General features: G+C 42.4%; 1 protein-coding gene and 1 pseudogene across 1 annotated transcript in view; one reads left to right on the forward strand and one right to left on the reverse strand.

The window, feature by feature from the left end:
* The window catches only part of LPXN (leupaxin), a 48,046-nt gene extending 28,841 nt beyond the window's left edge, over nucleotides 1-19,205 (forward strand). Inside the window, exons 6-9 of the mRNA XM_047775664.1 lie at nucleotides 1,361-1,534; nucleotides 1,646-1,727; nucleotides 17,479-17,627; nucleotides 17,938-19,205. Of these exons, the coding sequence (XP_047631620.1) occupies nucleotides 1,361-1,534; nucleotides 1,646-1,727; nucleotides 17,479-17,627; nucleotides 17,938-18,207 (675 nt within the window). The 3' untranslated portion in view covers nucleotides 18,208-19,205. The remainder of the gene's footprint in view (nucleotides 1-1,360; nucleotides 1,535-1,645; nucleotides 1,728-17,478; nucleotides 17,628-17,937) is intronic.
* A 7,240-nt stretch (nucleotides 19,206-26,445) lies between these two features.
* Nucleotides 26,446-27,417, reverse strand: LOC125124417 (mitochondrial calcium uniporter regulator 1-like; annotated as a pseudogene).
* Between the last annotated feature and the right edge of the window lie 417 nt (nucleotides 27,418-27,834).

A 27,834-nucleotide genomic window follows, 5' to 3' on the forward strand; every position in this document is an offset into this window, starting at 1 on the left:
TGGAACTAAGTGCTTTACAAGGATCCCGTTATTTAATGGTCACCTTAGCCCTTCAGTGGTCACAACCCTTTGTAAAGATGAGGAAACTGAGGGCTCAGGGTTAACTGACATGTCCAAGGTCCAGTAAGAGGTGGAGGTAAGACCCAAACCCCGGAGAGCCTGACTCCTGAGTTCAGCTCTTTTTTTTTTTGTCTTTTTGCCATTTCTTGATTTCTTGGGCCACTCCCACGGCATATGGAGGTTCCCAGGCTAGGGGTCCAATCGGATCTGTAGCCGCCGGCCTGTGCCAGGGCCACAGCGGCCCACGCCAGAGCCACAGCAGCACGGGATCCGAGACACATCTGCGACCTACACCACAGCTCACGGCAACGCCGGATCGTTAACCCACTGAGCAAGGCCAGGGATCGAACCTGCAACCTCATGGTTCCTAGTCGGATTCGTTAACCACTGCGCCACGACAGGAACTCCCTGAGTTCAGCTCTTCACCATTTTTCTAAACTGCCTTTACCAAGAGGACCTTCCTCACCCCTCCCTCTGTTTTAAACATTCTCAATGTAAATCGATTATGATTCCTAGCTGTACTTAGCTCCACATCATGAACTCAAACTCCTGCTTCCGCATCATCCTTCACCAAAACCATAATAAAGAGCCTTGAGGCCTGACTTTGCATGGGGAGTGAGATGAGGTGTTCAGATCAGAGCAGTAAAAATTGTTCTGGCCTTCTTGTCTTCCGCGGACCCTTCCCATGCCAAGGCTGTTATTCCCTCTTATCTGTCACTGTTGAGCTCTATTTTTGTTTCTTCCAACCTTCCGGGGCAATGTAGTGGAAATAAACACTGGTAGGCTCTTCCCCCCCCCCCCCCCCCTTTTGCCTCTTCTTGGGCCTCTTCCCGCAGCATATGGAAGTTCCCAGGCTAGGGGTCTAATCAGAGCTGTAGCCACTGGCGTACGCCATAGCCACAGCAACACAGGATCCGAGCCGCATCTGCGGCCTACACCACAGCTCACGGCAACGCCAGATCCTTAAGCCACTGAGCAAGGCCAGGGATCGAACCCGCAACCTCATGGTTCCTAGTCGGATTCGTTAACCACTGTGCCACAACAGGAACTCCAATACTGGTAGGCTTATAACAGTGTGATCAGTCAGGAAAGTGGGCAGCATTTTACTATCCACAAAGCAGGGACCACAGACCACCCCCCCGCCCCGGGTGGAGCCTAGGTCTAGGTTTCAGTGTTGTGTCACTCCAGGGGGTGTCATGTTCATGGAGCACTGCTGGCAGAGCTCCCCCCCGAGTTATGTACCCTGAGGATCCTGGAGCACTGATGGGGCCACTATGCCTGTCCTTGTCTCATTCTCCAGATGATCCATGCTCTAGGGCAAGCGTGGCATCCAGAGCACTTCGTCTGCGCTCACTGCAAAGAAGAGATTGGCTCCAGTCCCTTCTTTGAGCGGACTGGCCTGGCCTACTGCTCCAAGGACTACCACCACCTTTTTTCTCCACGTTGTGCTTACTGTGCTGCTCCCATCCTGGGTGTAAGTAAACCTCCTTCCCCCTGCTTTCCTCTAGCTTTGCTCTCCCGGGATCATGTTTTACAGCCCTGCAGCATTCTAATTTCTCTCTCTCTCTCTGGTTTTCTTTTCCAGAAAGTACTGACGGCCATGAACCAAACCTGGCATCCTGAGCACTTCTTCTGCGCTCACTGCGGAGAGGTGTTTGGTGCAGAAGGTAGGACCAGGGTAGTGACAAGAAGACCAGCAGAGCTTTTCCGTGATCTGCTGTGTTAGTTCTGGTTCCTGCCACTACCATCCAAGCGCCCCTTTCAGGACCACATGCATCTCTCCCTACCTTTTTATGACCTGGATACATTTTGTTTAAATTGCTTCTTTTTTTTTTTAAATCAAAGAAATGCAAAAGCATAGTTTAAAAATGCAAATATTGGAGTTCCTGCCATAGTGCCCTGGGTTAAGAATCTCACAGCAGTGGCTCAGCTTGATGCAAAGTCATGGATTCGATTCCCCAGTCCCGGTCAATAGGTTAAAGGATTTGGCATTACTGCAGCTGACACACAGGTTGCAGCTGTGGCTTGGATTCAATCCCTGACCTGGGAACTTCCATATCTCATGGGGGGCTGGCCATAAAAAAAAATTTTTTTAAATGCAAATATTACCTTAAGGGTAATATTAAAAAAGAACAGTACCTTGCTTTTCCTTTCTCTACCCACAAATCCAGTTCTCCTCTCTAAATTTTTTTAACTTCTATTTTTACTTGTATATTTTAAATAATATATTACTGTATGTAGATTTTTTTCCTCCAACTTTAACCTCTACCTACCAGAGACGTTAAGAATTTAGAAATGTTATTACTACCCCACTACCCCCAACATAATTCCCCTTCTCCCAGTTATAATTAGGTCGTAATTATAGGTCAGATCATTATTCCATGTGTACACGGTGATAATCACGTAAAAATTGCTCAGAGTTGAGCCGTGTAACAAACCGTGATATGGCAGAGCATGGATTTTGGAGTTAGACTATCTGGTTCAAATCTGTGATATTTATTAGCTATATGATGTTGTTCAAGTCATTTAAGCAATTTGTAACTCACCAACTCACTTTCTTCATGAGTCAAATAGGCCAAATAACAATGTTTTCTTGGAGTTCCTGTTGTGGCTCAGTGGTTAACGAATCTGACTAGGAACCATGAGGTTGTGGGTTCGGTCCCTGCCCTTGCTCAGTGGGTTAAGGATCTGGCATTGCTGTGAGCTGTGGTGTAGGTCGCAGACAAGGCTCGGATCCCGCGTTGCTGTAGCTCTGGCGTAGGCTGGTGGCTACAGCTCCGATTCAACCCCTAGTCTGGGAACCTCCATATGCCGTGGGAGTGGCTCAAGAAAAGGCAAAAAGACCAAACAACCAACCAACCAATGTTTCCTTTATAGGGTCATTATGAGGATTGTAAGAGACACTACCAGTGCAGCGTTTAAAACAGGGCCTGGCACATGGTGATCGTGATTGCGATTATGGTGTCCTTTTCAGATGAATTTTTTTTTTCTTTTTGTCTTTTTAGGGCTGCACCTGCAGCAGCACATGGAGGTTCCCAGGCTAGGGGTCCAATCAGAGCTGTAGCTGCCAGCCTACACCACAGTGGGATCCGAGCTGCATCTGCGACCTCAGTGAGCCCACAGCTCATGGCAACGCCGGATCCTTAACCCACTGAGTGAGGCCAGGGATTAAACTCTTGTCCTCATGGGTGCTAGTCGGGTTCATTAACTGCTGCACTATGACGGGGACTCCCTATATTGTTTTTTCTTCAAGTTAATATTTGGATCTCTTTTTCATTGGCTTCATTTTCTTTGTTCTGATCGGTACTTTCTCCGATGAGCTGTGGAATCTTTCTCAAACTGGTCAGCCACATCTGGTAATGGGTCAGTTCCATTTCTTTCTTTCTCCTTTTTTTCTTCTTGGAGACATCTATCCAGGAGACTTTTATCTTTCTGCCTCAGCCTGAAATGGTTTCTCCTCAGGCCTCTGAGAAGCAGTTATTCTGGGTCATTATCTTGGGAATTCCTTTTACTGGATTCCTCTGTCTTTTAATACATGTGACTGCCTGTGTTTTGGTGAAGCACATCCTCCAGTAGCTCCCAAGAAAGAATGAATAGGAGGTAAAAGTTTTAAACCTTTCATAGCTGAAAAATCTTGTCTACTTTAAGTTGCCTCAGCATAGAATTCTAGATGGAAACAATTTTCCCCATCACTGAAGACGTTGCTTCACCGTCTTCCAGCTTCCATTGTTGAGAAGTTTATTTTTTTTCTTGTTACATTTTATTGAGAATTTTGTATTAATATTTTGTACTTATTTTTGATCCTTTCTATGTGACCTGGTTTTCCCCTTTTGTAAGATTTTTTTACCTTCTGCTTTCTGAATTGTCTTGATTTTTTCTGACTTCTTTTTATGTTTCTTTTGAACAAATATGACTCATGCATGAAATCTGAAAGCTTCCTTATTTTTTTCATTTCCTCTTTTTTTTTTTAGAATTAACTTAGTGGGGAAAGTTTTCTTCTAAATAAAATTGGGGCAGTCCCATATCTCTCTCTCTCTCTCTCTCTCTCTCTCTCTCTCTCTCTTTTTTGTCTCTTTTTTTAGGGCAGCCCTCACGGCAGATGGAAGTTCCCAGGCTAGGGAACGAATTGGAGCTGTAGCTGCCAGCTAACACCACAGTCACAGCAACACAGGATCTGAGCCTCATCTGCAACCCACCACAGCTCATGGCAACACCGGATCCTTAACCCACTGAGCAAGGCCAGGGATTGAACCTGCATCCCATGGATTCTAGTCGGGTTCCTTACTGCTGAGCCACAGTGGGAACTAACCATGTCTCTTTTGATTATTCTTAATAAACTCTTCTAAATAGAAAATCAATTTAAGACTCAAACACAAAGCAAGTCCTTAGGTAATTCAATCTGTGTTAATAGCTAAAGTTTCCCACTTATTTAAAGTGATAGCTAATCTCTCTCCTGGGTGGGGTCTTTAAGCTACAAGAGGCCAGGGAGGGGTGTTACAGCCCTTTCACTGGCCTTTCTTGCCTTTGGCACCTACCACCCTTGCATGCATTGCTAATTTTGAGAGCTGACCCCTCCAGGGTTGAAACAGGGGTGGAAGAGATGAGACCAGAAGACGGGAAAGTTCTAACTTGTCTAATTTGCTTCATGCTTTCTGGACCTGACAGATATTTAACCCTGGCTTTCTCTCTACTTGGTTACTTTTGTGGATTCAGTACAGATCCAATTACACATTCTTTTGTATTTTGTGTGTGTGTGTCTTTTTCCCTTTTCTAGGGCCATTCCTGCAGCATATGCAAGTTCCCAGGCTAGGGGTCTAATCAGAGATGTGGCTGCCAGCCTATTCCAGAGCCACAGCTACGCAGGATCCGAGCCGCGTCTGCGACCTACACCACAGCTCACAGCAATGCCAGATCCTTAACCCACTGAGCAAGACCAGGGATCAAACCCACAACTGCATAGTTCCTAGTCAGATTCGTTAACCACTGAGCCATGACGGGAACTCCCCAATTACAAACTCGTGATGGCCCTTTCCATGCCTTGGCTGGCTCTTCCCCCCAGGACATGGATCTTGGAGGATCCATTCCACACAGACTCTTTTCTACATTCTTCCCTTTTGATGATCACTTAGAAATGATTATAATCATTCCAGATTAACTCTTTGACTCATGCTTTCATGTATGAACCATGGGAAACTTGCGTATTTCTCTTGTAGTCACTGGGACTGCTATTAATTGCAGGTGCATCTGCCATAGGCTCCTTCAGCCAGACCCTCACTTAGGGATTTTTTTTTTCCAGGGATGAAGTGAATACCATCTACTGTATCCTACTAATGGCCTAGGAAACATATCCACCTCTCTGAAAGTTCCCATTGTCTTTTTATTCTTTACTTTTTGTCTTTTTAGGACTGCACCCTTGGCACATGGAAGTTCCCCGGCTAGGGGTCGAATCACAGCTGCAGCCGCTGGCCCACATCACAGCCACAGCAACTTGGGATCCGAGCCAGATCTGCAGCCTATGCCACAGCTTGTGGCAATGCTGGATCCTTAACCCACTGAGTGTGGCCAGGTATCGAACCCACATCCTCGTGGATACTAGTCATGTTCTTAACCAGGTGAACCACAATGGGAACTCCCGAATAGTCCCACTGAAATCCCTCTCTTGACTTGAGGTTAGCAAGAACCATGCCTCATGCCCCTTAGTGGTGGTGGGGGAGCACCTATAGCACAATTTTGTCCAAATAAATCTCTCTCAATTTCTCAGTTTCTCTTACCTGTTTTATGTACTAGGTGTGAGTAAGGAGTTCAGGAATTGTGCAAATAATCCAAGGCTATCTACTTCAAAAGATGTCTTACTGCCCACCTTGAAATTCTGTATTTATTCTATCTTGCTGCTTTGCATCTTGTTACACTCATTGGTCTTTGCCAAATGTTGCTGACTTTTGTTGCCCATTTTTTGTTTAAGAACGAACAAGATAGTGAGTTTAAGGATCTGGTGTTGCCGCAGCTGCAGCGTAGGTCTCAACTGCAGCTTGGATTTGATCCTTGGTCTGGGAACTCCATGAGGCATGGGTGTGGACAAACAAGAAAAAAAATGAATGAGACATTACAATGCTAATTGGGAGCTCAGTGGGTGAGGCAGAACTTGCTGACTGGGGGCCTCAACTGTATGGCTTCATGTAGGGTGCTCTGGCCATTGGGCTCTGGGAGCCCTGGGTATTAATATTTATGTCTTTGATCTTGAATAAATTTTACCAAAGAGCTACTCTGTCGGCATCACAAAAATTTGTAAAAGAGGTTGAGGGATGGGGTGTTCACTACTCAACATGCCAATTTTCATTTAATTCTTATTGTTTTAGTAGAAAGCTTGACTTCTTTCCTTATGATGTCTGGTACCCCTGATCATTGAGACTCTCTGGTTTGATATTTACAGAAATAGTCACTGCAACTTATGGTAAGATGAGGGACCTGATTTTCTGATAGCTCTTCAACCAATCCTGTTTCCAGCTTTGAAGACAATTTGTGCTTTCAGTCCTGAAGCCCCTATGATATAGAACTCAGGATGACATAAGTTTTATTGACATCTCCCCTATTTAGAGATTTAGGATTCAGGTTTTGTTTTGTTTTGTTTTCTCCCAGGCTAGTTGCTACTCAACACCTACTTTAAATTTTGGAAAATTTTATTCATATTTCATCTATGGTATGTCCTTGCCTTTTCTCCTTTTTTCCCTATGAGCCTTTCTGTTTTAAATAATTCTTTAAGTATTGTGGTAGTGATGTTTCAAGAAAGCATGAAGATAAGCCTGTGTGTTATGCCGTTCTCCTGGAGGTCAGGTCCTAAATATCAGACAAGTTTTTCTTTTCTTTTTCTTTTTTAGGGGCACCCCCATGGTGTATGGAAGTTACCAGGCTAGGGGTCTAATTGGAGCTACAGCTGCCAGCCTACGCCGTAGCCACAGCAACATAGGATCTGAGCCATGTCTGTGACCTACACCACAGCTCATGCAATGCTGGATCCCCGACCCACTGAGTGAGGCCAGGGATCGAACCCCCTTCCTCTCGGATACTAGTCGGATTTGTTTCTGCTGCACCACAATGGGAACTCCCCAGGCAGGTTATTATGTATATTCCTAACTATTATTCATTTACTCCTCACCCCAATTTTGTGAGAATAAGTTTATTCCACATTTTACCGAGTTACAGAGGGAAACACTGAACCTCAGGGAAGTAAAGTGATTTTCTTAAAGTCATGCAACTAGAAAGCCAAAGAATTGGAATTTAAACTCAGGTCTCATTTCCACAGGTTCCATGATTTTTTTCTGCACCATCATAACTGTCCCCTGACAGAGATTCAATTCCTCTTCTGCTGTTGGGTCTGTTTGCTTTCGTGGCACTGACGTGAGACCTTTTCTTTGAAGACAGGCCAGGATAGAGTAGCACTGATAAAATCCAGTAGCAAAGTGCTTTGTAGTAATTTGCTTGTCCACTGAAGCTTGTTCAGTGCTTTTCACAAATCAGTAAGTCTTTCACTATTAGACTGCACTTTTAGTTAAACAGCATTTTTCGTTGAGATTTTTTAAAAATTGTGGCAAAGTTGTTTTACAACGTTGTATTAGCTTCGGTTATATATATCTATATGTACATATATCTATTCGTTTTTTCCATATATGTTATTACAGAACATTGAGTAGACTTCGCTGTGCTATAGAGAAGGTCCCTGTTAGTTACCTTCCCCTTTATATAGTAGTGTGCCTATGCCAACCCCATCCTCCCAGTTTATCCCTCCCTCCTCAGTTTCCCCTTTAGTAACCCTAAGTTTGTTTGTTTGTTTGTTTTCAGCACGTTGAGGTTCCTAGGCTAGGGGTCAAACTGGAGCTGCAGCTGCTGGCCTGCGCCACAGCCACAGCAACATGGGATCCAAGCCACATCTGCAACCTATACCACAGCTCATGGCAACACTGGAGTGTTAACCCACTGAGTGAGGCCAGGGATCAAACCTGCATCCTCATGGATATTAGTTGGGTTCAGTACCACTGAGCCACAGTGGGAACTCTCTGGTAACCCTAAATTTGACCTCAAAATCTTTGAGTCTGTTTCTGTCCGAAAACAAGTTCTATTGTATTATTTTAAAATCAGATTCCACGTATGCGTGATATCATATAATATTTGTCTTTCTCTGCCTGGCTTACTTAATATGATAATCTCTAGTTCCATCCATGTTACTGCAAATAGCATTTTTCATTATTTTTTACAGCCAAGTAGTATTCCATTGTATATATGTACACTCTTCTGTTGATGGACATTTGGGTTGCTTCCATGTCTTAGTTATTGTAAATAGGGCTGCACTGAATATTGGGGTGCATGTATCTTTTCGAATTATGCCTTTGTCCAGGTATATGCTCAGGAGTAGGATTGCTGGGTCATATGGTAGTTCTATATTTAGTTTTTTGAGGAGCCTCCACACTGTTTTCCATAGTGGTTGTACAAATTCACATTCCCCCCAACAGTGTAGGAGGGTTCCTTTTTCTTCACACCCTCTCCAGCATTTATTGTTTGTAAGCCATGGTACCTTTATAGTGCACTGGTAGTCATGGAAGTCTGAGGGTTCGTTGAGTAGAACAGTCAGCAAGTGAGTCCCATCCATGGATGGTTATGACATGGAGGTTGCCTGAGAGCAGAGAAACAGGATGCAGACGTATTTCAAGAAGAGACATAAGTAAGGTACAAAAGAAGAGTATCCTATTCATAGGATGGCCAGAAAGTTCTCATTGTTTTTGACTTGGGCCCCTTCTAAACAGACAAGACTGATTTGATCACTTACGACTTTCCATAATAAATATGAAGCCATACCTAAAACATATTTATTGACACACCTGACATAAAAGCCCATTTACTAATCAGAAGCTGCTCTTGGTTTGTAGCTTTTTCTCCTTTGCTTTCTATAAATGGGTCTCCTACCATATGGTTAGTCCATTAATTAGGTGGCATCCTGTCTTGCCCCAAGTCACATAGTCACACACACAGTTTCTATAATGACAGCTTAACCACTGGGAAATTAAATTCATCTGCAGTTTTGTTTTAGTTCTGAGAATTCCTCTTTAAGGCCCAAGTTTCTAAGCACATCAGGCCTTAGCATCCTTCCACAGGGGCCAGGTCCTCGGTGCCTCCATCTTTATTTTTAATTGTTCATTATCCAGGCCATGCAGGTGCTCCCTAATTTCCCCTGTGGCTCAGAGCCTCACCGGAGTATAAACACCCTCCCTCTCTCTAAGGCACTTTTAATTGTTAGTGTTTCTCATTCGTCCTCCAGAGGTAATTGGCCCCCGAGAGAGCCTCTAGGAGAATAAGTGCTGAAACTTTTTCAATTTATTGGGTTGCTAAATGCAGGGGTATCACAGCATGTTTGGCTGATTGCTTTTGATTCCTCTCCTGAGACTCACCTGATCTGAAACAGAGGTAGTTACTTCCCTACTTGTCTCATTCTCAAGACCAGCTACCCTGGAAATGCCTAGATGAGGGTCATTTCTAGGTCAGTTGGCCTGTCTTATAATTTACTCAAGTAACTCCTACTTATAGGCAAGCTCAGTTTTATTTTTATTTTTATTATTATTATTATTATTTTAGCATATGGAGGTTCCCAGGCTAGGAGTCCAATTGGAGCTGTAGCTGCCGGCCTACACCACAGCCGCAGCAACTCGGGATCTGAGCCACGTCTATGACCTACACCACAGCTCACGGCAACACCAGATCTTTGACCCACTGAGCGAGGCCAGGGATAGAACCAGCAACCTCATGGTTCCTAGTCAGATTTGTTTCCGCTGTTGCGCGACAGGAAGAACTCCTAGGCAAGCTCAGTTTTATAATATTTGCTTTATGAAGCATGAGCCTCCCCTGGGGGCTTGCAAAAAAAGCAGATTCTCGAGCTCCATCCCAGACTTTGTGGATTAGAAACTCTGGGTGGGGTGGGGTCCAGCAGTTGGCATATTGACAGACTTACCAATTGATGGATGCACGCTAAAGTTCATGTGCCACACAAAGGCAAGAGAGAGGGTCGTGAGTGTTGTTTGTTTTTCTTACATAGCAGGCCTGCCCGACTTCAGTTGTACTTGATCAGACTCTAGGCATTCTTTGATAAGGTGAAAAAGGTAAAGTGAGCTCCCCTAGGTCTCAGGGGTATAGGAGAAGAATATAGGACAGCTTATAAAATTATTAGTTTCCATTCTTAGATCTCAAGGCCTCAGAAATCTATTCAATTGTCTGCTTTTCAAAGAAGAGTTGAACAGGCAAGAAGTGACCGGAGGGAGTTCCCTTCGTGGCTCAGCAGGTGACAAGCCCAACTAGGATCCATAAGGATGTGGGTTTGATCCCTAGATTGACTCAGGGGGTTAAGGATCCTGCGTTGCTGTGGCTGTGGTGTAGGCTAGCATCTGTAGCTCTGATTCGACCCCATATGCCATGGGCGCGGCCCTAAAAAGAAAAGAAAGTGACCAGACATAAAGGACACCTGCAGCTACACGATGTGGGTCTCAACCCCTGGCTATTGTTGTGGGCTTTTTTTTGGTCTGGTGCTACTATCAAAGGGTATTTCTGGAAATTATATTTCCGGGATGGGCTGCTTTCCAATCCACTCCACCTATTTTGCTTACATGGTATTTTAGTGGGGCACAGTTAGAGAGCATGCATATTTAAAATTTTTACATATTTACAAAAACAAAATTGGGTTATGATATTTGGGCTCAGCTGATGTCCTCAGTTCTCACAGAGAGGTCAAGGTCAGAATGCATTTAAGCTAGGAGGTATGACATCCAAGTTCGTCTTTGAGGTTAGGCCTGGATTTGAATTTCAGCTCCTCTACTGACTAGTTGGTTATGTGTAATTTCTCTGAGCTTCCCTTTTCTCACCTGTTAAAATGGGAGGAATGCTGTAAAGAATCTAATTTCAATGTCATCCTGTATGTAGAGCCCTCTGTTGGAACCATACAAAGTAGGTGCTACAAAAAATGGATTGCTGGAGTTCCTCTCGTGTCTCAGCAGAAACGAATCTGACTGGTATCCATGAGGACGCAGGATTGATCGCTGGCCTTGCTCAGTGGGTTAAGGATCCCTTGTGGCCATGAGCTGTAGTGTGGGTCGCAGATGCGGCTCGGATCCCGAGTTGTTGTGGCTGTGGCTGGCACTCCAGCTGTGATCCGACCCCTAGCCTGGGAACCTCCCTATGCCTTGGGTGCGTCTCTAAAAAGACAAAACACACACACACACAAATGGGATTACTAATGGTCCTCTCTATTTTAGATAAACTCTTCTTGTAAATGCCAAGGACAATTTCTTTCTGAAAAAAAAAAGAAAAAAATCACCTGTTTATTCATGTTATAGTTAACCTTGAAGTGAGACAACTTTCTTCTGAAAGTGAGGGTCTCAATTTTGCTATTGTAATATTGTTCATATATCTGCTCATTCAATAAATATTTATTGAGCAGCTACTATATATGTTTCAGGTACTAGCCTAGGTACTAGGGAGACAATGACAAAAAACAAAGTTCCTGTCTTCATGGTGCATACATACTAGTGAAAAAGGCAGACAGTAATCAAAATAGCTAACTAACTAATTGACCAACTAACTAACTATATGATAGAAGAGGGGGTGGGGGAGAGTAAAAGGGTGCGTTTGACATACAGTGGTCTCGTTAGTTGTTCTCTTAAGCAAACCCCGGAGGTAAATACCCTTGAGCAAACCATCGGGGTATCTTGGGAAGTGATTTTCAAAGCAGAGGGAATATATCACTTGAATGAGTGATTGAGGATGAATTAGTTTATTATATTTTCCCTTTTGTCTAATGAAAAGACAATAAGAAGTCCTAGCATAAAATTTCACTTATGATCTATTAACCCGTGAACCTAATGCAATATACAAATTTTCCCCACCTATTTTTCTACATTAATATTTTAATACAAAAGTTATAGTGTACCTGAAATTCCTTTTTTTCACTTAAGCATTTTTCCATATTATTTCATAACTTTATAATAATAATTTTAACAATATCAATTAGTCCATTAGGACTTTATGTAAATACATCATAAGTGATTATATGCCTGGAGATGTTCACTGAACCGTTCCTTATAGTTCCAAATACTGAAAACAACTAAATGCATTTGCAATAGCATATTTAAATTACTTCTGGTGTCTGAGGAGTGCCCTCATGACTATTTTTAAACAGCGTTTTCTTCTACGGCATTATTTATATCAATTAATTTCCAAGATTGAGGTGTTTATATATTTTTTAAAAAATCTTAAAAAAAACCCTAATACAGGAGTTCCCGTCGTGGCGCAGTGGTTAACGAATCCGACTAGGAACCATGAGGTTGCGGGTTCGGTCCCTGCCCTTGCTCAGTGGGTTAAGGATCTGGCGTTGCCGTGAGCTGTGGTGTAGGTTGCAGACACGGCTCTGATCCCGCGTTGCTGTGGCTCTGGCGCAGGCCGGTGGCTACAGCTCCGATTCGACCCCTAGCCTGGGAACCTCCATATGCTGCAGGAGCGGCCCAAGAAATAGCAAAAAGACAAAAGACAAAAAAAAAATCTTAAAAAAAACCCTAATACATATTATGAAAGGACTTTTCAAGAGAATAATAACCTTTAACTTTATCACCAGGAAATGTAGAAATATGTGGCTACCTCCGTATATTTCTTTAACACTGTTTCTAGTGCTTAGCTCAAGGTAGAACTTCGCTATTGTCTTTTGCCTTTCATGGCTTACTGAAAATGCCACACATGTTATCCCTGAAAGTGTTTCTTCTTGGGCTCATTGTCTGTTTGTGACGAAGTCTTACTTTAAAAGCTTAAAAAAAGTTAGCACCATGGTTTTCTCCTCCTCCGTTATCTGGACGTAGGGTCGGTAGGACTCAAGCCAGGTGTCTTCTAATATGCACCTAACAGTGAACTTTTTAGGTATGGCAGAAAAAGCTTTACACCTCAACAAATTTATTTCTAAACTTTTTATTAGAAAACTTTTTTTTTTTTTTTGTCTTTTTGCCATTTTCTTGGGCCGCTCCCATGGCATATGGTGGTTCCCAGGCTAGGGGTCCAATCAGAGCTGTAGCCACCGGCCTACACCGGAGCCACAGCAACGTGGGATCCGAGCCGCGTCTGCAACCTACACCCAGGTCACGGCAACGCCAGATCCTTAACCTACTGAGCAAGGGCAGGGATCGAACCCGCAACCTCATGGTTCCTAGTCAGATTTGTTAACCACTGAGCTATGAACCACTGAGTCCATAGGGAACTCCTACTATGAAACTTTTAAAACATGGGAGTGCTTCAATAAATATCAACATTTTGCCAAATGAGTTTCCTCTATCCCCTACTCACTAAGCCCATTCTTTTATCTTGATGGAATATTTAAAAGTAAATCCTCGAAATCATGTCATCTCACCATTAAATCCTTAAGGATGAAGCATCTTTAACTGATAGGTAGTTTTCTTCACCCTTAACAAAATGAACAATTCCTTATTATCCTTATTATGCTGTATTTTTTAAATCCCATATCCAAACTTCTCAAATTTCTAAATAGTATTGTTTGCTTGCTTTGTTTGAATTAGGATCCAAGCAAGGTCTATTTACTGCTTTTGACATTTTATCCCTCAAAAATTTTAAATTCTGTAACAGTCCTCTCTTCCCCACTTTTTTAGGCCATTGATTTGTTGAGAAACCGAAACTTATTTCCTTTAAAATTTCCCATATTCTCGAGCCGACTGGCTGCTTCCGCATGATGTTGTTTAACTTATTTGCTTTATCTTCCTCTTAATCACCTTCTTTTGTATGTTCTGTAAACTGTCCATTTACACCTAGAGACTTGATGAGGTTTAGGTTCAATATTTTGGGGGGTGAGGGCCAAGAATAGGTTACAGATGGTGGCTGCTGTGTGCTTCTTATTGAACTCTGGGTGATAGGAGGGTTCATTGGTTCTAGGTTTTTCAGTGGGCAAAACTTTGAATCCAATTTTTAAATATAAAAATAAATAGAAATTATGAATTCATACTGATACTTCTAATATAAAATTATAGGCTTTTTCCTTAAGTTGTTTTATATTATACTTTGTATCTTTTTTTTTTAATCACTGGAAACCTTGCTTACCAAAGGTATTACCATATTACCATAATTGTTTGCTTTATTATATATCTACCCATATTAATTTTTTAAAGTTAATATACATGTTGCAAAATCAAGGTTGTTTTTTGTCTTTTTAGGGCTGCACCCATGGCATATGGATGTTCCCAGGCTAGGGGTCAAATGGGAGCTGCAGCCACTGGCCTACACCACAGCCACAGCAATGCAGGATTCGAGCTACATCTGCAACCTACACCACAGCTCACAGCAATGCCAGATCCTTAACCCACTGAGTGGCCAGGGATCAAACCTATGTCTTCATGGATACTAGTTGGGCTCATTTCTGCTGAGCCACAATGGGAACTCCAAAAAAAACAAGATTATTGAAAAAAGTTAAAAATTTCATTGTAGCTCTTTTTGTCTTTGGAATACATCCAGTAGGACTGTACAGTCAAAATACTGTTTTTTTATTTTATTTTATTTTTTTAATGATTTCACCAATGCAATTTTTTTTCTACTGTACAGCATGGTGACCCAGTTACACATACATGTACACATTCTATTTTCTCACATTATCATGCTCCATCATAAGTGACTAGACATAGTTCCCAGTGCTACACAGCAGGATCTCACTGCTAGCCCATTCCAAAGGCAATAGTGTGCATCCATTAACCCCACTCCCTCCCCCTCCCCCTTGGCAACCACAAGTCTATTCTCCAAGAAAGGTGGAAAGGTTCATTTGTGCCATATATTAGATTCCAGATATAAGTGATATCATATGGTATTTGTCTTTCCCTTTCTGACTTCACTCAGGATGAGAGTCTCTAGTTCCATCCATGTTGCTGCAAATGGCATTATTTCATTCTTTTTTATAGCGGAGTAGTATTCCATTGTGTATATATACCACATCTTCCTAATCCAACCATCCAATCAGCAATCCCACTGTTGGGCATATATCTGGACAAAACTTTCCTTAAAAAAGACAAATGCACCTGCATGTTCATTGCAGCACTATTCGCAATAGCAAAGACATGGAAACAAACCAAATGTCCATTGACAAAATACTGTGTTTTAAAACCACTTGAGGCATTCCCATTGTGGCTCAGTAGGTTAAGAACCCTACTAGTATCCACGAGAATTCAGGTTTGATCCCTGGCCTCACCCAGTGGGTTAAAGGATCCAGCATTGCCATGAGCTGTGGTATAGGTCGCAGAAGTGGCATGGATCTGGTGTTGCTGTGGCATAGGTCGGCAACTGCAGCTCTGATTCGACCCCTAGCCTGCGAACTTCCATATGTCCCAGGTGCGGCCCTAAAAAAAAAAAAACAAAAAACAAAAAAATAAAGCCACTTGGGTGCATTATTGTCTTTCTATAGTTACATCATCAATTTGATATACAGTTAATTTGATTAAACTTGCTTTAATTTTTTAGGGATTGATTTTTTTCTATTTAAAAAAATTTATAAAACAGTAATTGGAATCATATATCCAGTTTGGAACTCCCTGTATTAGCTACATTTTTTCTGATATACAATTATTAGCAAATATTTCCCTCAGTTTGCCTTTGTTTTGTTTTTGCTTACGATTTTTTTTGGGTCATGCATAAGCGATTCATATATATTTTTAATGTAGGTAAATTTATTAATCCTTAACTCACTTTTGAAATTTGTGCCATTTTTTATTATAGTTTTCTCATCTGTAATTTAAGAGGAAAGCATCCATTTTTAATTCAAGTTTTTATATGGTTTGAATTATTTTTTTATTTTATTTATTTTTTTTTTGTCTTTTTAGGGCTGTACCTATGGCATATGGAAGTTCCCAGGCTACAGGTAGAATTGGACCTGTAGCCACTAACCTATGCTACGCCACAGCCATAGCAACACCAGATCTGAGCCTACACCACAGCTCATGGCAACACCAGATCATTTAACCCACTGAGTGAGGCCAGGGATAGAACCTGAGTCCTCATGGATACTAGTCAGGTTTGTTACTGCTGAGCTACAATGGGAACTCCTGAATTCATTTGTAAATTATTATGTAATAGGACTTTACTTTTAAATATTACTCAATTTTTTCCAGATGTTGTTTTAGATACTAGGGATGTAAAGTGACCAGACCAATGTCTCGTTTTTTTCAGAACAAATATTCCAATTAGGGTAGGACAGAACACAAACAAGATTTCATATACTGGTAAATGTTATGCAGACAATAAAAAAAAAATGAAGTGTAGTGACAGGCTGAAAAGATACCTCTCCAATAAGATGATATTTGAGTTGATTTCCACATCACAGGATGGGGCCAGCCAGGTCAAGGCCTGGGGCAGAACAGTATAAGCTGACAGGATATTTAATACAAAGGCATTGAGGAGGAGCAGACCTCAATGCTTATAAAATGCTTGCTATGAACCAGGTGCAATACTGAAATACTTTACCTGCATTATTTCTTTTCTTTATTTTTCTTTTTTTTTTGTCTTTTTTTGGGGGGGCCATACCTGCACCATATGGAGGTTTCCAGGCTAGGGATTGAATCAGAGCTACAGCTGCCAGCCTACACCACAGCCACACCAATGCCATATCTGAGCTATGTCTGCCATCTACACTACAGCTCACAGCAATGCTGGACCCTTAACCCACTGAGTGAGGCTAGGGATTGAACCTGCATCCTCGTGGATGCTAGTCAGATTCGTTTCCGCTGAGCCACGACAGGAACTCCCCCTCTCATATATTTCTTATAATAATTCTCAGATATCTATTAGCACCATTTTTTCTCCCACCTTTTAAAATTAAAGTATAATTGATTTACAATGTTGTGCCAATTTCTGCTGTATAGCAAATGACCTCATCATACAGGTATACGTACACACATATACATTCTATTTCTTATATCGTCTTCTGTCATGTTCTGTCCCAAGAGACTGGACACAGTCCCATGTGCTAGACAGTAGGACCTCATTGTCCATCTAATCTAAATGTAATAGCTTGCAACCCCAAACCCCAAGTTGATTCCACTGCCTTCCCCTTCCCCTTGGTAACCGAAAATCTGTTCTCCACATCTGTGAGTCTGTGTTTTGTAGATAGGTTCATTTGTGTCACATTCTAGATTCCACATATAAGTGACATCATACAGCATTTGTCTTTCTCTTTCTGACTTTCCTCACCCAGCATGAGAGTCTCCAGTTGCATCCATGCTGCTATCAGCACCATTTTGATTATGAAGACACCGAGTTTGGGAGAGTTTATTTAAATCATTGCCCTCTTCTCAATCTTCAACGTGCCTTAAAGTCTCAAACTGCAGTAGTGAATCCTTGATTTTCTCTCTTCAGGTTTTCATGAGAAGGACAAGAAGCCATATTGCCGGAAGGATTTCTTAGCCATGTTTTCACCCAAGTGTGGGGGCTGCAACCGCCCGGTGTTAGAAAACTACCTCTCCGCCATGGACACTGTTTGGCACCCAGAGTGCTTTGTTTGTGGGGTCTGTACACTTACTTATCCCTTGGGTTTAGGGAAAGCCAGGGTTCTCCTCGCCTCTCTGGTAAGAGGGTTCACACTTTGGGATAAGGAATTGATGGGGGCTTCTTAAAAGAGACACAAACCCTAGCATCCATTGTGGGCATTTGCTTGCCTGTTTTGCAAATGGGCACTAGTCTAGCCTGTTTGTCAAGAACCCTTATGAATTCCTGTGACTGGCATGGAAACAGCAGGGATTTCAAGGCTGCAGCTTTGCTGATGTTCTGCTTCTTGACACCTGCATTTCTTTGCTTTCTCTCCTCTCCGCCACCCAGGACTGCTTTAGCAGTTTTTCTACCGGCTCCTTCTTTGAACTGGATGGGCGTCCCTTCTGTGAGCTCCATTACCATCAACGCCGAGGAACCCTCTGCCATGGGTGTGGGCAGCCCATCACTGGCCGCTGCATCAGTGCCATGGGCTACAAGTTCCATCCTGAGCACTTCGTGTGTGATTTCTGCCTGATGCAGCTGTCGAAGGGCATCTTCAGGGAGCAGAATGACAAGACCTATTGTCAGCCCTGCTTCAATAAGCTCTTCACACAGTAATCTCAGCTGAACCCAGATTTGCTAGAAAATGTAAACCAAGAGAGGAAAAAGTATATTTGTAGTTACTGATCTTCTGCTCAATAGGCTTATAGAGAAAGCAAAGGTGATGAACAAAGAAGGTAACATCTCAATATTACATGGCTGGGCTTATAGTCTTAAGTTTTGATTTTTTGTCTTTTTTGTTTGTTTGTTTGTACTTTAAATCAGGTACTTGAATTTAGATCTGGCATATGCTATCTAGTGCCTCTGCAGATGTGTTTTCTCCATACACAAATTCCTTCCACCACGGGTGTACTCGGATTTCTTCATTTTCAACCCTATGATGGCCTTACTGGTACCTTCTCTTTTTTGGTCCTCATAAATGGGTCTTTTAAGCTACTCACATTTCCCTGTGACTCACTTTCCCACAGTCACTGCCGTGGACTTTATTCTTGCTGTTAGAAATCATGACAGGACTCTTAAGCTCCTTGCATTTCCCTTCAGGGTATTTCTCTTTTTTCAAGAGAAAGTAGATTTTAACTGGACAACTTTGAATACTGACATCATTGATAAATAAAGTAGCTTGCAGTTTTGATGATGTAATGTCACATTAGTTTAGTAAATAAACTTTCTGCTTCCCATGTTAGGTGCTAGGCACAATGTACAATTAAATTTGTATCTTACCTCTTGTTTATTTCTATCCAATAGGCACTTTTGTTTAAATCAAAAGAAATTAGAAGAGGGGATTCCTCGTCACTAACTTTTTTCTTAATTTGGGCTCCTGACTTTACTTTTTGCACTTAGATGACGGATTCGATGACAGATCTTCTTAAAATTGTTTTCATCATTTTGCTTATCTGTGGGGGAAAAAAAACAATTTCCACTGGGCACTTGCAAATTCATATTTGCATGTATAAGCTTATCTCTGAACTCATTTAAATTGTATATGTTATATGTGTCAAATTTTCTTGCATATCGATTTTATCTCAATAAAGCTGTTTAAAAAAAGGGAGCATACATCTCTCTCAATTTCACAGTTGTCTCATGAAGGCAAACAGAATGGCTATTCTTAGAGCGTCTCTGAAGAAATTTGCTATAAAGCCTCATTTCACCGTTTTCCAGTTTGGACTCAGAAATCCAAGGCCGCCCCCTCCCTTCCCCAACTCCACTTATTTGTTCCTCTGAAAAATATTATGAGTGTATTTGTAGAAAAGCTTGTCAGGGTTTAAAGAATCTGACTTCCTCACATCCTATCTGAAGTCAGTTAGACTTCCTCAGAAGGAGTTATGCTTGGAGTTCCCACCGTGGCACAGTGGTTAATGAATCTGCCTAGGAACCATGAGGTTGCAGGTTCGATCCCTGGCCTTGCTCAGTGGGTTAAGGATCTGGGGTTGCCGTGTGGGTCGATCCTGCGTTGCTGTGGCCCTGGTGTAGGCTGGTGGCTACAGCTCCAATTAGACCCCCTAGCCTGGGAACCTCCATATGTTGCAGGAACGGCTCAAGAGAAGGCAAAAAGACAAAAAATAAAATAAAAATAAAGGAATTATGTTTCCTCAGAAGAAATACTGATAAGATCTGTACTTTTCTCTCTCTTACCATGGTCTTAAAAATAATTGTATGATTATTTGTGCTTTTACAAAAAGTTGAAATTACTGAGGAAAACTTCTCCACTGGAGGTGTTTTTTAAAATGTCTCAAATTCGGAGTGGGGTGGGGACAGAACTTCTTGGAGAACTGAAATGGATTAGATGATTCTCGCTTGCCAAGCTTTTTCATATTGGTCTCCTTTATTGGAATGGATGTTAAGGGGTGTTGAGAGTTAAAAGGAAGTAGTAACAGTTAATTCTATAAAATAGGAGCCCCAGGAATTCCTGTTGTGGTTCAGCAGAAATGAATCTGACTAGTATCCGTGAGGACGCAGGTTCGAACCCTGGCCTCCCTCAGGGGGTTAAGGATCCCTCATTGCCGCGAGTTGTGGTGTAAGCTCAGATCCTGCGTTTCTGTGGCTGTGGCATAGGCTGGTAGCTATAGCTTTCTTTCAACCCCTAGCCTGGGAACCTCCATATGCCTAGGTGCGGCCTTACAACGACTAAATAAATAAATAAAAGTAAACTAGGAACTCCAAGTACATCCAAGTCATTTGGGAGGCCACCCAGCTAGGGAGCCACCTGGCTTTTTGTCCTGTTTGCTTGGTGGAGAGTACCAGACTAAGCAAAATATGTGCTCCATTTCCAAACATCCTTTTTACTGCATATGACTCCATGACGTCACTTGCAGGTGTTAACATGGCAGCGTCCGTGGTGGTTTTGGCCATTTGACAAAGTCAACCTGGGTTTTAGCCCTTAAGAAACAATGTTCATTGAAAAAAAAAAAAAGGATTAGCTATTTTGAGATTTCTGTAGAACCTACATATTTAGAAATGTCAGAGAAAACTCAGAGTTAAGAAATGAGGACGCTAGCTGTCGAAGAACAGGTATAAATCAACAAAGAGTTCATTTGCCTTTCAGGGTAATTCAGCAACACTTGTTCGGAAGAAAAGAAAACCAAAGCAAAGTCTTTTCTTGTTCTCTTTTTCACTCTTCGTTGAAGGTGCAGCCTCCTGACACAGTAAAGAATGACCAGCAGCCATGTTCGGCTCTTTAAAAGGCACTTATGTTATGATTTTATATGCTGGTTGTTTATAGCATTGTTGTAAAATGCCCAGCCCAACAGATATGTTCCTCAATGGCTCTTATCCATAAAATAATCTCCATTTTTCTCAAATTGTCACACATTACTAAATGGTATTACATTAAAGTCCTGTGTTAAAGCAAAAAAAAAAAAAAGAAAAGAAAAGAAATAAAAGACTTTTCACAATGAAAGTAAGTGCTTATAAATTTGTTCCAAAGGAGATGCTACCTCTAAGACCAGCATTATAGCAACAAGCAAATCACTCACAAGTTTACAGTTCCTGTTTTGTTGTTGTTATTGTTGTTGTTTTTTAAGAAATACTATTCTCACGTGATATATACCTGTTTACTCTTGGTTCTGAGTAACTTCTAGCTTTTAAGATACAAAACTTACCCTCAAAAGACAGGATTATCCACCAGTGAGGATATATGTTTTTATAAAAGAATGCGCCATAGGTTGGGAACTCTGTTCTCAAGGAGGAATTCCTCAGTTCATTTGGCCAGTTACTCTTTGAAATAAGTATGGAGTCCTTCAAAGTGATACTTAGATAGAGACAACAATAATTCTTCCATAAAAGATCTAGCATATACTTTTCTTATCATTATGGGATGGCTCCCTCTTTGTGACCAGGAAAGGGAGAAAGAGTGCTTTCCTCTAGCTTTACAAACACAAGTCCTGAGATTTATCCTAACTGGACTAACTCAGGTAACCCACCAGTGAATTCTGCTGGGGAAGTGGACTTTGCAGCTTGGCTTAAACCAAACTGGATCATTCCTAGAGTTCGGGATGGGACTCAGTTCCTAAAAACATAAGGGCTCTATGGAGAAGAGGTGAATACTTAAAAAATCTGGGTGCTGGGTGTTCCCTTCATGGCTCAGCAGTCAACGAAAACCCTACTAGGATCAATAAGGATGCAGGCCTCGCACAATGGGTTAAGAATCTGGTGTTGCCATGAGCTGTGGTGTAGGTTGCAGAGGCGGCTCGGGTCCCAAGTTACTGCGGCAGCTGTAGCTCCAGTTCGACCCCTAGCCTGGGAACTTCCATGTGCCCTGGGTGCGGCCCTAAAAAAGCAAGAAAAAGAAAAAAAATCTGGGTACTGTTACAAAGAGGACAGTGAATCTTGAATTCACATTGCTATATGTTCAAAAGCAAAAATATTAAATAGTTTGAGTTTCAAGGTAACACAGAAGGCAAACAAGTAGATTTTTCCTGTACTCTGAGCGAATGCGCCTGAGAACTTCACGAAATTTAAAAGCAGAGGATTGGGGAATCCTCTTTTCGGGGGGGATTAAGAACCTGACATGATGTCCATGAGGATGTGGATTTGATCCCTGGCCTAACTCAGGGATCTGAGTGGGTTAAGGATCTGGTGTTGCCATAAACTGCAGTGTAGGTTGAAAATGCAGCTTGGATCTGGCGTTGCTGTGGCCGTGGCATAGGTTGGCAGCTGTAGCTCCTATTTGACCCCCCAGCCTGGGAACTTCCTTATGCCACCGGTGCAGACCTAAAATAGGGAAGAAAAAAAAAAAGGCAGAATAGAGCCAGGAATAATAATGCCTGTCCTTCCCTTGGCCCTGGGGGTGGGAGGCCCAGCTTTAAAATGCATCAAAAGCAGCTTCAGTTTGAGAATCTGAGAAGGGAGATCTTCCACCTGAAATAAAGGTAAGAAGGAGTGACAATTTTCTCTAGGGGCAAGTGTCTTAGTATGAGCAGGTCCCTAATAAGGGCAGAAATGGCAGCCACTAAAATAGGAGACCAAAAAAGCAACTCCTTGCCCTCCAAATACTGTGGAGGCTGTGTCATTAGATCCAACTCCCCATCAGGACAGTTTGTAAGTGCTGAGAACCCAGAGCTCAAATGAGAAATGGAAATCTACTGGGATCCCCTGGAGGAGGAAGGAAGAAATCTCAGATCCAGGCTGGTGCCTGAGTTGGGCTTGTGGCAAATATATAACTTTGCAAGAAATTAGCAATGTCTCAAATCTATTTTGTAAGAAAAAGGAGGTTCTTCCTCCCCAGGGTATGTAGGAGGTTCTTCCTCCCCAGTGATGGTAAGTGCATAATGCCTAAGTTAATTTCCTGAGAAAAGGAATCTCCTAATTGCATTTAGGGTCACAGATGTGGATTCCGGGTAACTGCACAGACATTCTGGATAACTGCATAGACTTTCTGGAAACCTGGTCAGAGCCATCTACCTTGCCTCCTTATTTTAAATACCACCAAATCCCAACAAATACTGGATTCTAGCAACAACGTTTTTGCCTGGGATAACGACCCCACTCCTGATGAGAAATATCTCAGCTCATTGGAGCTCATGGAACAATTCCTATAGCTGAGAATGGGCAAATCAAGATATCAAAGAGGACTTTACTTCTTCTAGGCTTTTTTCTTTTAAAATTAAAGTATAGTTGATTTCCAAAGCCATGTGACTTCCTTTAAACTCAAAGTTGATGAGACAATTCGAGTTTGAATTTTAATGCCTTGGACTTTGATATGCTTATGTCGAATCATAGGATTGGACTCTGGGGAGATGAAATAGAATGGGAGTACATTTCTCAGCATTATTTTTGTCAGTCTAGTTTCTCCATAAGGAACTGGGTGGCTCTCATTTTGGTCCACATGCTTAGGAGGGGCTGGCTTTACCCCCAGCTTCTGAAATGAACACAAATTTCAGGCCTGATCAGTAATTGTGCTTTGTTCTTCTGGATCAAAGAGATATAAGCAGGGGTAGACATGTAGCTGTAGCAAAACTGATTAGATTGCCTCCAGCACCTTCTTTGGACTTCTTGGGAAAGAGGCACTCTCATTTAGCTGGAATTCTGGCTCTGAGGATGATAAAAAAACTACTGCTTCTGAGAAATATCTTTAGCATCAGTTGGGGAGCCTGAGATTGAAGCCTGTACAGAGGAAAGGAGAGCTAAATAATGGAGAGAAAATCTTCCCCTTCTTCTTCCCTTTCTTCTTCTTCTTCCTCTTCCACTTCTTCCTCTTCTTCTTCTCCTTCTTCTCCTTCCTCCTCCTCCTCCCCCTCTTCCTCTTTTTTTTTTTTTGAGCCCCTCAATCCTCCAATATCAGCATCTTAGGTTCAGACTGGCAAGTTGTGTAACTTTTCTGTTTTGCTCAGCCGATGATTTGTGTTGGAATTCTGTCACCAATTAAGTAAGCAGAACAGACATAGTCTCCCTTTTACAAACACACTATTGGGAGAGAATGAATAAATGAGTGATAAACTCTATAGTGGCCGAGAATGTACACCATATGCCACAATGAAAACCAAATAGAACAAAAAATATCTGTTTACTGCCCAGTACTTTTGACATTAGAGTGCAGTGAAAAATTTTGCTACTTTGAGTCTGAGGTATCCTGTGCATAACGCATATATTTATTTATTTATTTATTTTCTTTTTTTGGTCTTTTTTAGGGCCGCACCTGCGGCATATGGAGGGTCCCAGGCTAGGGATCTAATCGGAGCTGTAGCCGCCGGCCTTTGCCAGAGCCACAGCAACGTGGGATCTGAGCCGCGTCTGCGACCTATACCATAGCTCACGGCAACACCAGATCCTTAACCCACTGAGCAAGGCCAGGGATTGAACCTGCAACCCCATGGTTCCTAGTCGGATTCGTTAACCACTGAGCCACGACGGGAACTCCTGGGTAGGGTTTCTTAGAGCATCTGTTGGGGAATGTTACAAAGAGGTAAGTCTATAAGAAAAAAAAATTATTGAAAAGGTCTTCTAATCACTGATGGTCACATTTGGAATGTGTAGCAAGCCATTTGTTTGCCAAGCTTTAAAATATTCTTGGGGAGTTCCCATTGCGGCTCAGTGGGTTAAGAACCTGACATGGCATCTGTGAGGATGTGAGTTTGATCCCTGGCCTCATTTAGTGGGTTAAGGATCCAGTGTTGCCACAAGTTGCAGCACAGTTCACAGACGCTGCTCGGATCCTGCATTTCTGTTGCTGGGGTGTAGGTCGGCAGCTGCAGCTCCTATTCAACCCCTAGCCGGGGAACTTCCACATGCCACAGGTGTGGCCCTGAGAAAACCAAAAAAAAAAAAAAAAAATCCTCGTTCAAGAAAGCTTAATGCTTTTCATTTAGGGTAGTAATGGGGGAGGGGACTTAGGCAGGAATAGAGTGGGTGGGAATTATTATTTCTATTTTATCTATGGAAAAATGATCAGTTACACGAAGGGGCCAAGGTCACTCAATCTGAGTGATAATGCTAGAACCAGACCCAAGTTTGTTCAGTATTCCTTATCTGGGACACCTTCTTTAGCTTCTACTTCCACAATGTCAAGTACATCTCAGAAATATGGCCCATGAGGTGAATTTTCAAGGGATGAATGTGGGCACTAAGGCAGGAAAGGTGATCCGCTGCTGTGCTCCATGTTGTTTTGGGTTATAGTGGTGAGAATTGTAGCCTTGGCATCAGATAAACTCAAGTTCAAAGGCTGATTCTACCACTCGCAAACTGTGTAAGCCTTAGTTAAGCTATTTATCATCTCGGAGCTTCAGTTTCGTAATATGCTAAGTGTGGGTAATAATACTTCCCATGCGGGTTTGCTGTGAGGATTAGCCGAGATAATAAGTGAGAAAGAGCTTTGGAAACCTCCAAGAACCATGCAGAAAAGGCATTAACAAAATAGTCCAAGAGATTACGTGATGAAGTCTGTTTAGCTTCCATCCCTAGCATTTCCATGGAGACGGCGAAACCCTAGCAGGCTTTTAGTTGTTTTTATATGATTTTAGAAATCGTTTTTAGGGCTTGGGGTGAAAGCTGATGGAACTGAAAAGGCTGGGAGATTAGGAGAAGAGTTTGAGTTTGAGCTCATAATCTCCCTTTGCAGCAAGATATTGACAGAGGAAAGCTCAAGACTGAACAATTTCCATGGCCCAGGAAATCCATCCAGTTCGCTGTTTCCTGTAGATAGAAAACAGTGAGCGCAGGTTAAGGAAGAAGAGCCAAGTGAAAAGAGTTCAGGAACCTTCCGATGCCATGATGTCCCCTGTCTGTCAATGGCCTAACCATAATTCAAGGGAAATTCCCAGGAAAATCCTTGTCATCATTATCACTTGTATTCGTTTGGCCAGGAGGGCTATAACGAAATACTGGCTGGCTGAAATGATGGAAATTTATTTTCTCACAGTCAAGTCCAAGATCAAGGTGTCAACAGGTCTGATTTCCCCTGAGGCCTCTCTCTCTGGCTGGGGATGACCACCTTCTCCCTGCTGTCCTCACATGGCGTTTTCTCTGTGCATGTGCCTCCCTGGTGTCTTCCCATCTTTTTACAGGAACACTAGTCCTCTTGGGTTAGGGACCCACTCTTGTGACCTCATTTAACCTTACTTACTACTTTAAAGCTCCTTTCTCCAAACACAGACACGTTGGGAAGTAGGGCTGCAACACACGGATTTTGTGAGGACACAATTCAGCCCCTGATATAACGTAAAAGAATAACAGTGGCAAAGATACAGTTCTACACGCTTTCTGGTGGTGTCATATGCTTGGAGGCGTCGCTTGGCTAATCCCAAACTCAAATCTCATCACAGGCGAATTATGGTCTTTTTAAAAGATGTAATACACACTTTCCTATATACACGGGTGATAAAATCCTGGACTTACTGTTAGGCATGTAAATATAGGCCCTGCTAAATATTTAATATTATCAAGCTTGTGCAGCTTGAGCACAGTTTTGAGGGCAGCAACCTCCGTGTCTGTCTTTCTGCCAAAGTGGGAGCCCGACATTGCTGGGCTTTTGATGCCACCATTTCTGTCCTCACTTCCAGCAGCTTCATTTTGTGCAATGAATACAATTCTTTTCTTCTCCTCTTTTGTACACTGAAGTCTAACTTTCTGTCTGGATTTTTATCACTTCATCCATAACTTTGTTTGTTTGTTTGTTTTAGGGCCACACCTGCAGCATATGGAGGTTCCCAGGCTAGGGGTCTAATCGAAGCTACAGCTACCAGCCACAGCCACAGTCACAGCAACCCGGGATCCGAGCCGTGTCTGTGACCTACACCACAGCTCACGGCAATGCTGGATCCTTAACCCCCTGAGTGAAGCCAGGGATAGAACCTGCAACCTCATCGTTCCTAGTTGGATTGGTTTCCGCTGTGCCACGACAGGAACTCCATAACTTGTTTCAATTTATGTAGTTCAAGTTTCATTTTCTCATTTTCTGTTTTGAGGGACGAAAATTTGCTCTTCTCCAAATACTCATACCTTTTTCCACATCAGCAGCCTGAGACATTAGCGGCTGAAGAGTAAGCTGTTGCGTTTTGGTGACATATCTTTGTAAATGAGATCCACGTTGGCCTCCAAGATCTTGACCAGTGCAGAGACAATGACTTCTACTAGTTGAGTAGTAAACCCATTTCCTTTGAGTAAACACATGAAGGCATGGGTTTCTGGCTTATTTGGGACCAAGGTTTTTGAACTGTAGATAAAAGACAGGAGAGGCCATATGATGTGGGTCTTGGCTTCAGGTGTGGGCTTCCTTCCAGCTCTGTTGCTTACTAGTTCTGTTACCTCGTGCAATGTCATTTGCTTTTTGCTCATCTGTCTATTTTTCATTCACTCAGTGGACATGGGCATCTCTTTTGAGATGTATTGTGGAAACTCAAGGTGCTTTGGAAGGGTAGCTCTAAGGACGATCAGAAGTGAGAAGTATTTCTTGGATGTTTGTATGCTGAGAGGAAGAAGATTATGGAGATGGAAATATTGTGGTCTTTTTTTTTTTTGGCTGCACCCACGGCATATGGAAGTTCCCAGGCCAGGGATCAAGTCCTAGCTGCGACCTATGCTGCAGCCATGGTAGCACCGGATCCTTAACCCACTGCGCTAGAGCAGGAACTCTGAGACATTGTAGTCTTAAGATGAAGATGATCAATCTATAGACCAAAGGAGACAGATGAGATGGAGCCCAGATGAGACCAATATCCGGAGGCATGAGAATGGTCCTCCTCTAAGAGTTTA

The sequence above is a fragment of the Phacochoerus africanus genome, chromosome 4 (assembly GCF_016906955.1).
Source record: "Phacochoerus africanus isolate WHEZ1 chromosome 4, ROS_Pafr_v1, whole genome shotgun sequence".
Lineage (NCBI taxonomy): Eukaryota > Metazoa > Chordata > Mammalia > Artiodactyla > Suidae > Phacochoerus > Phacochoerus africanus.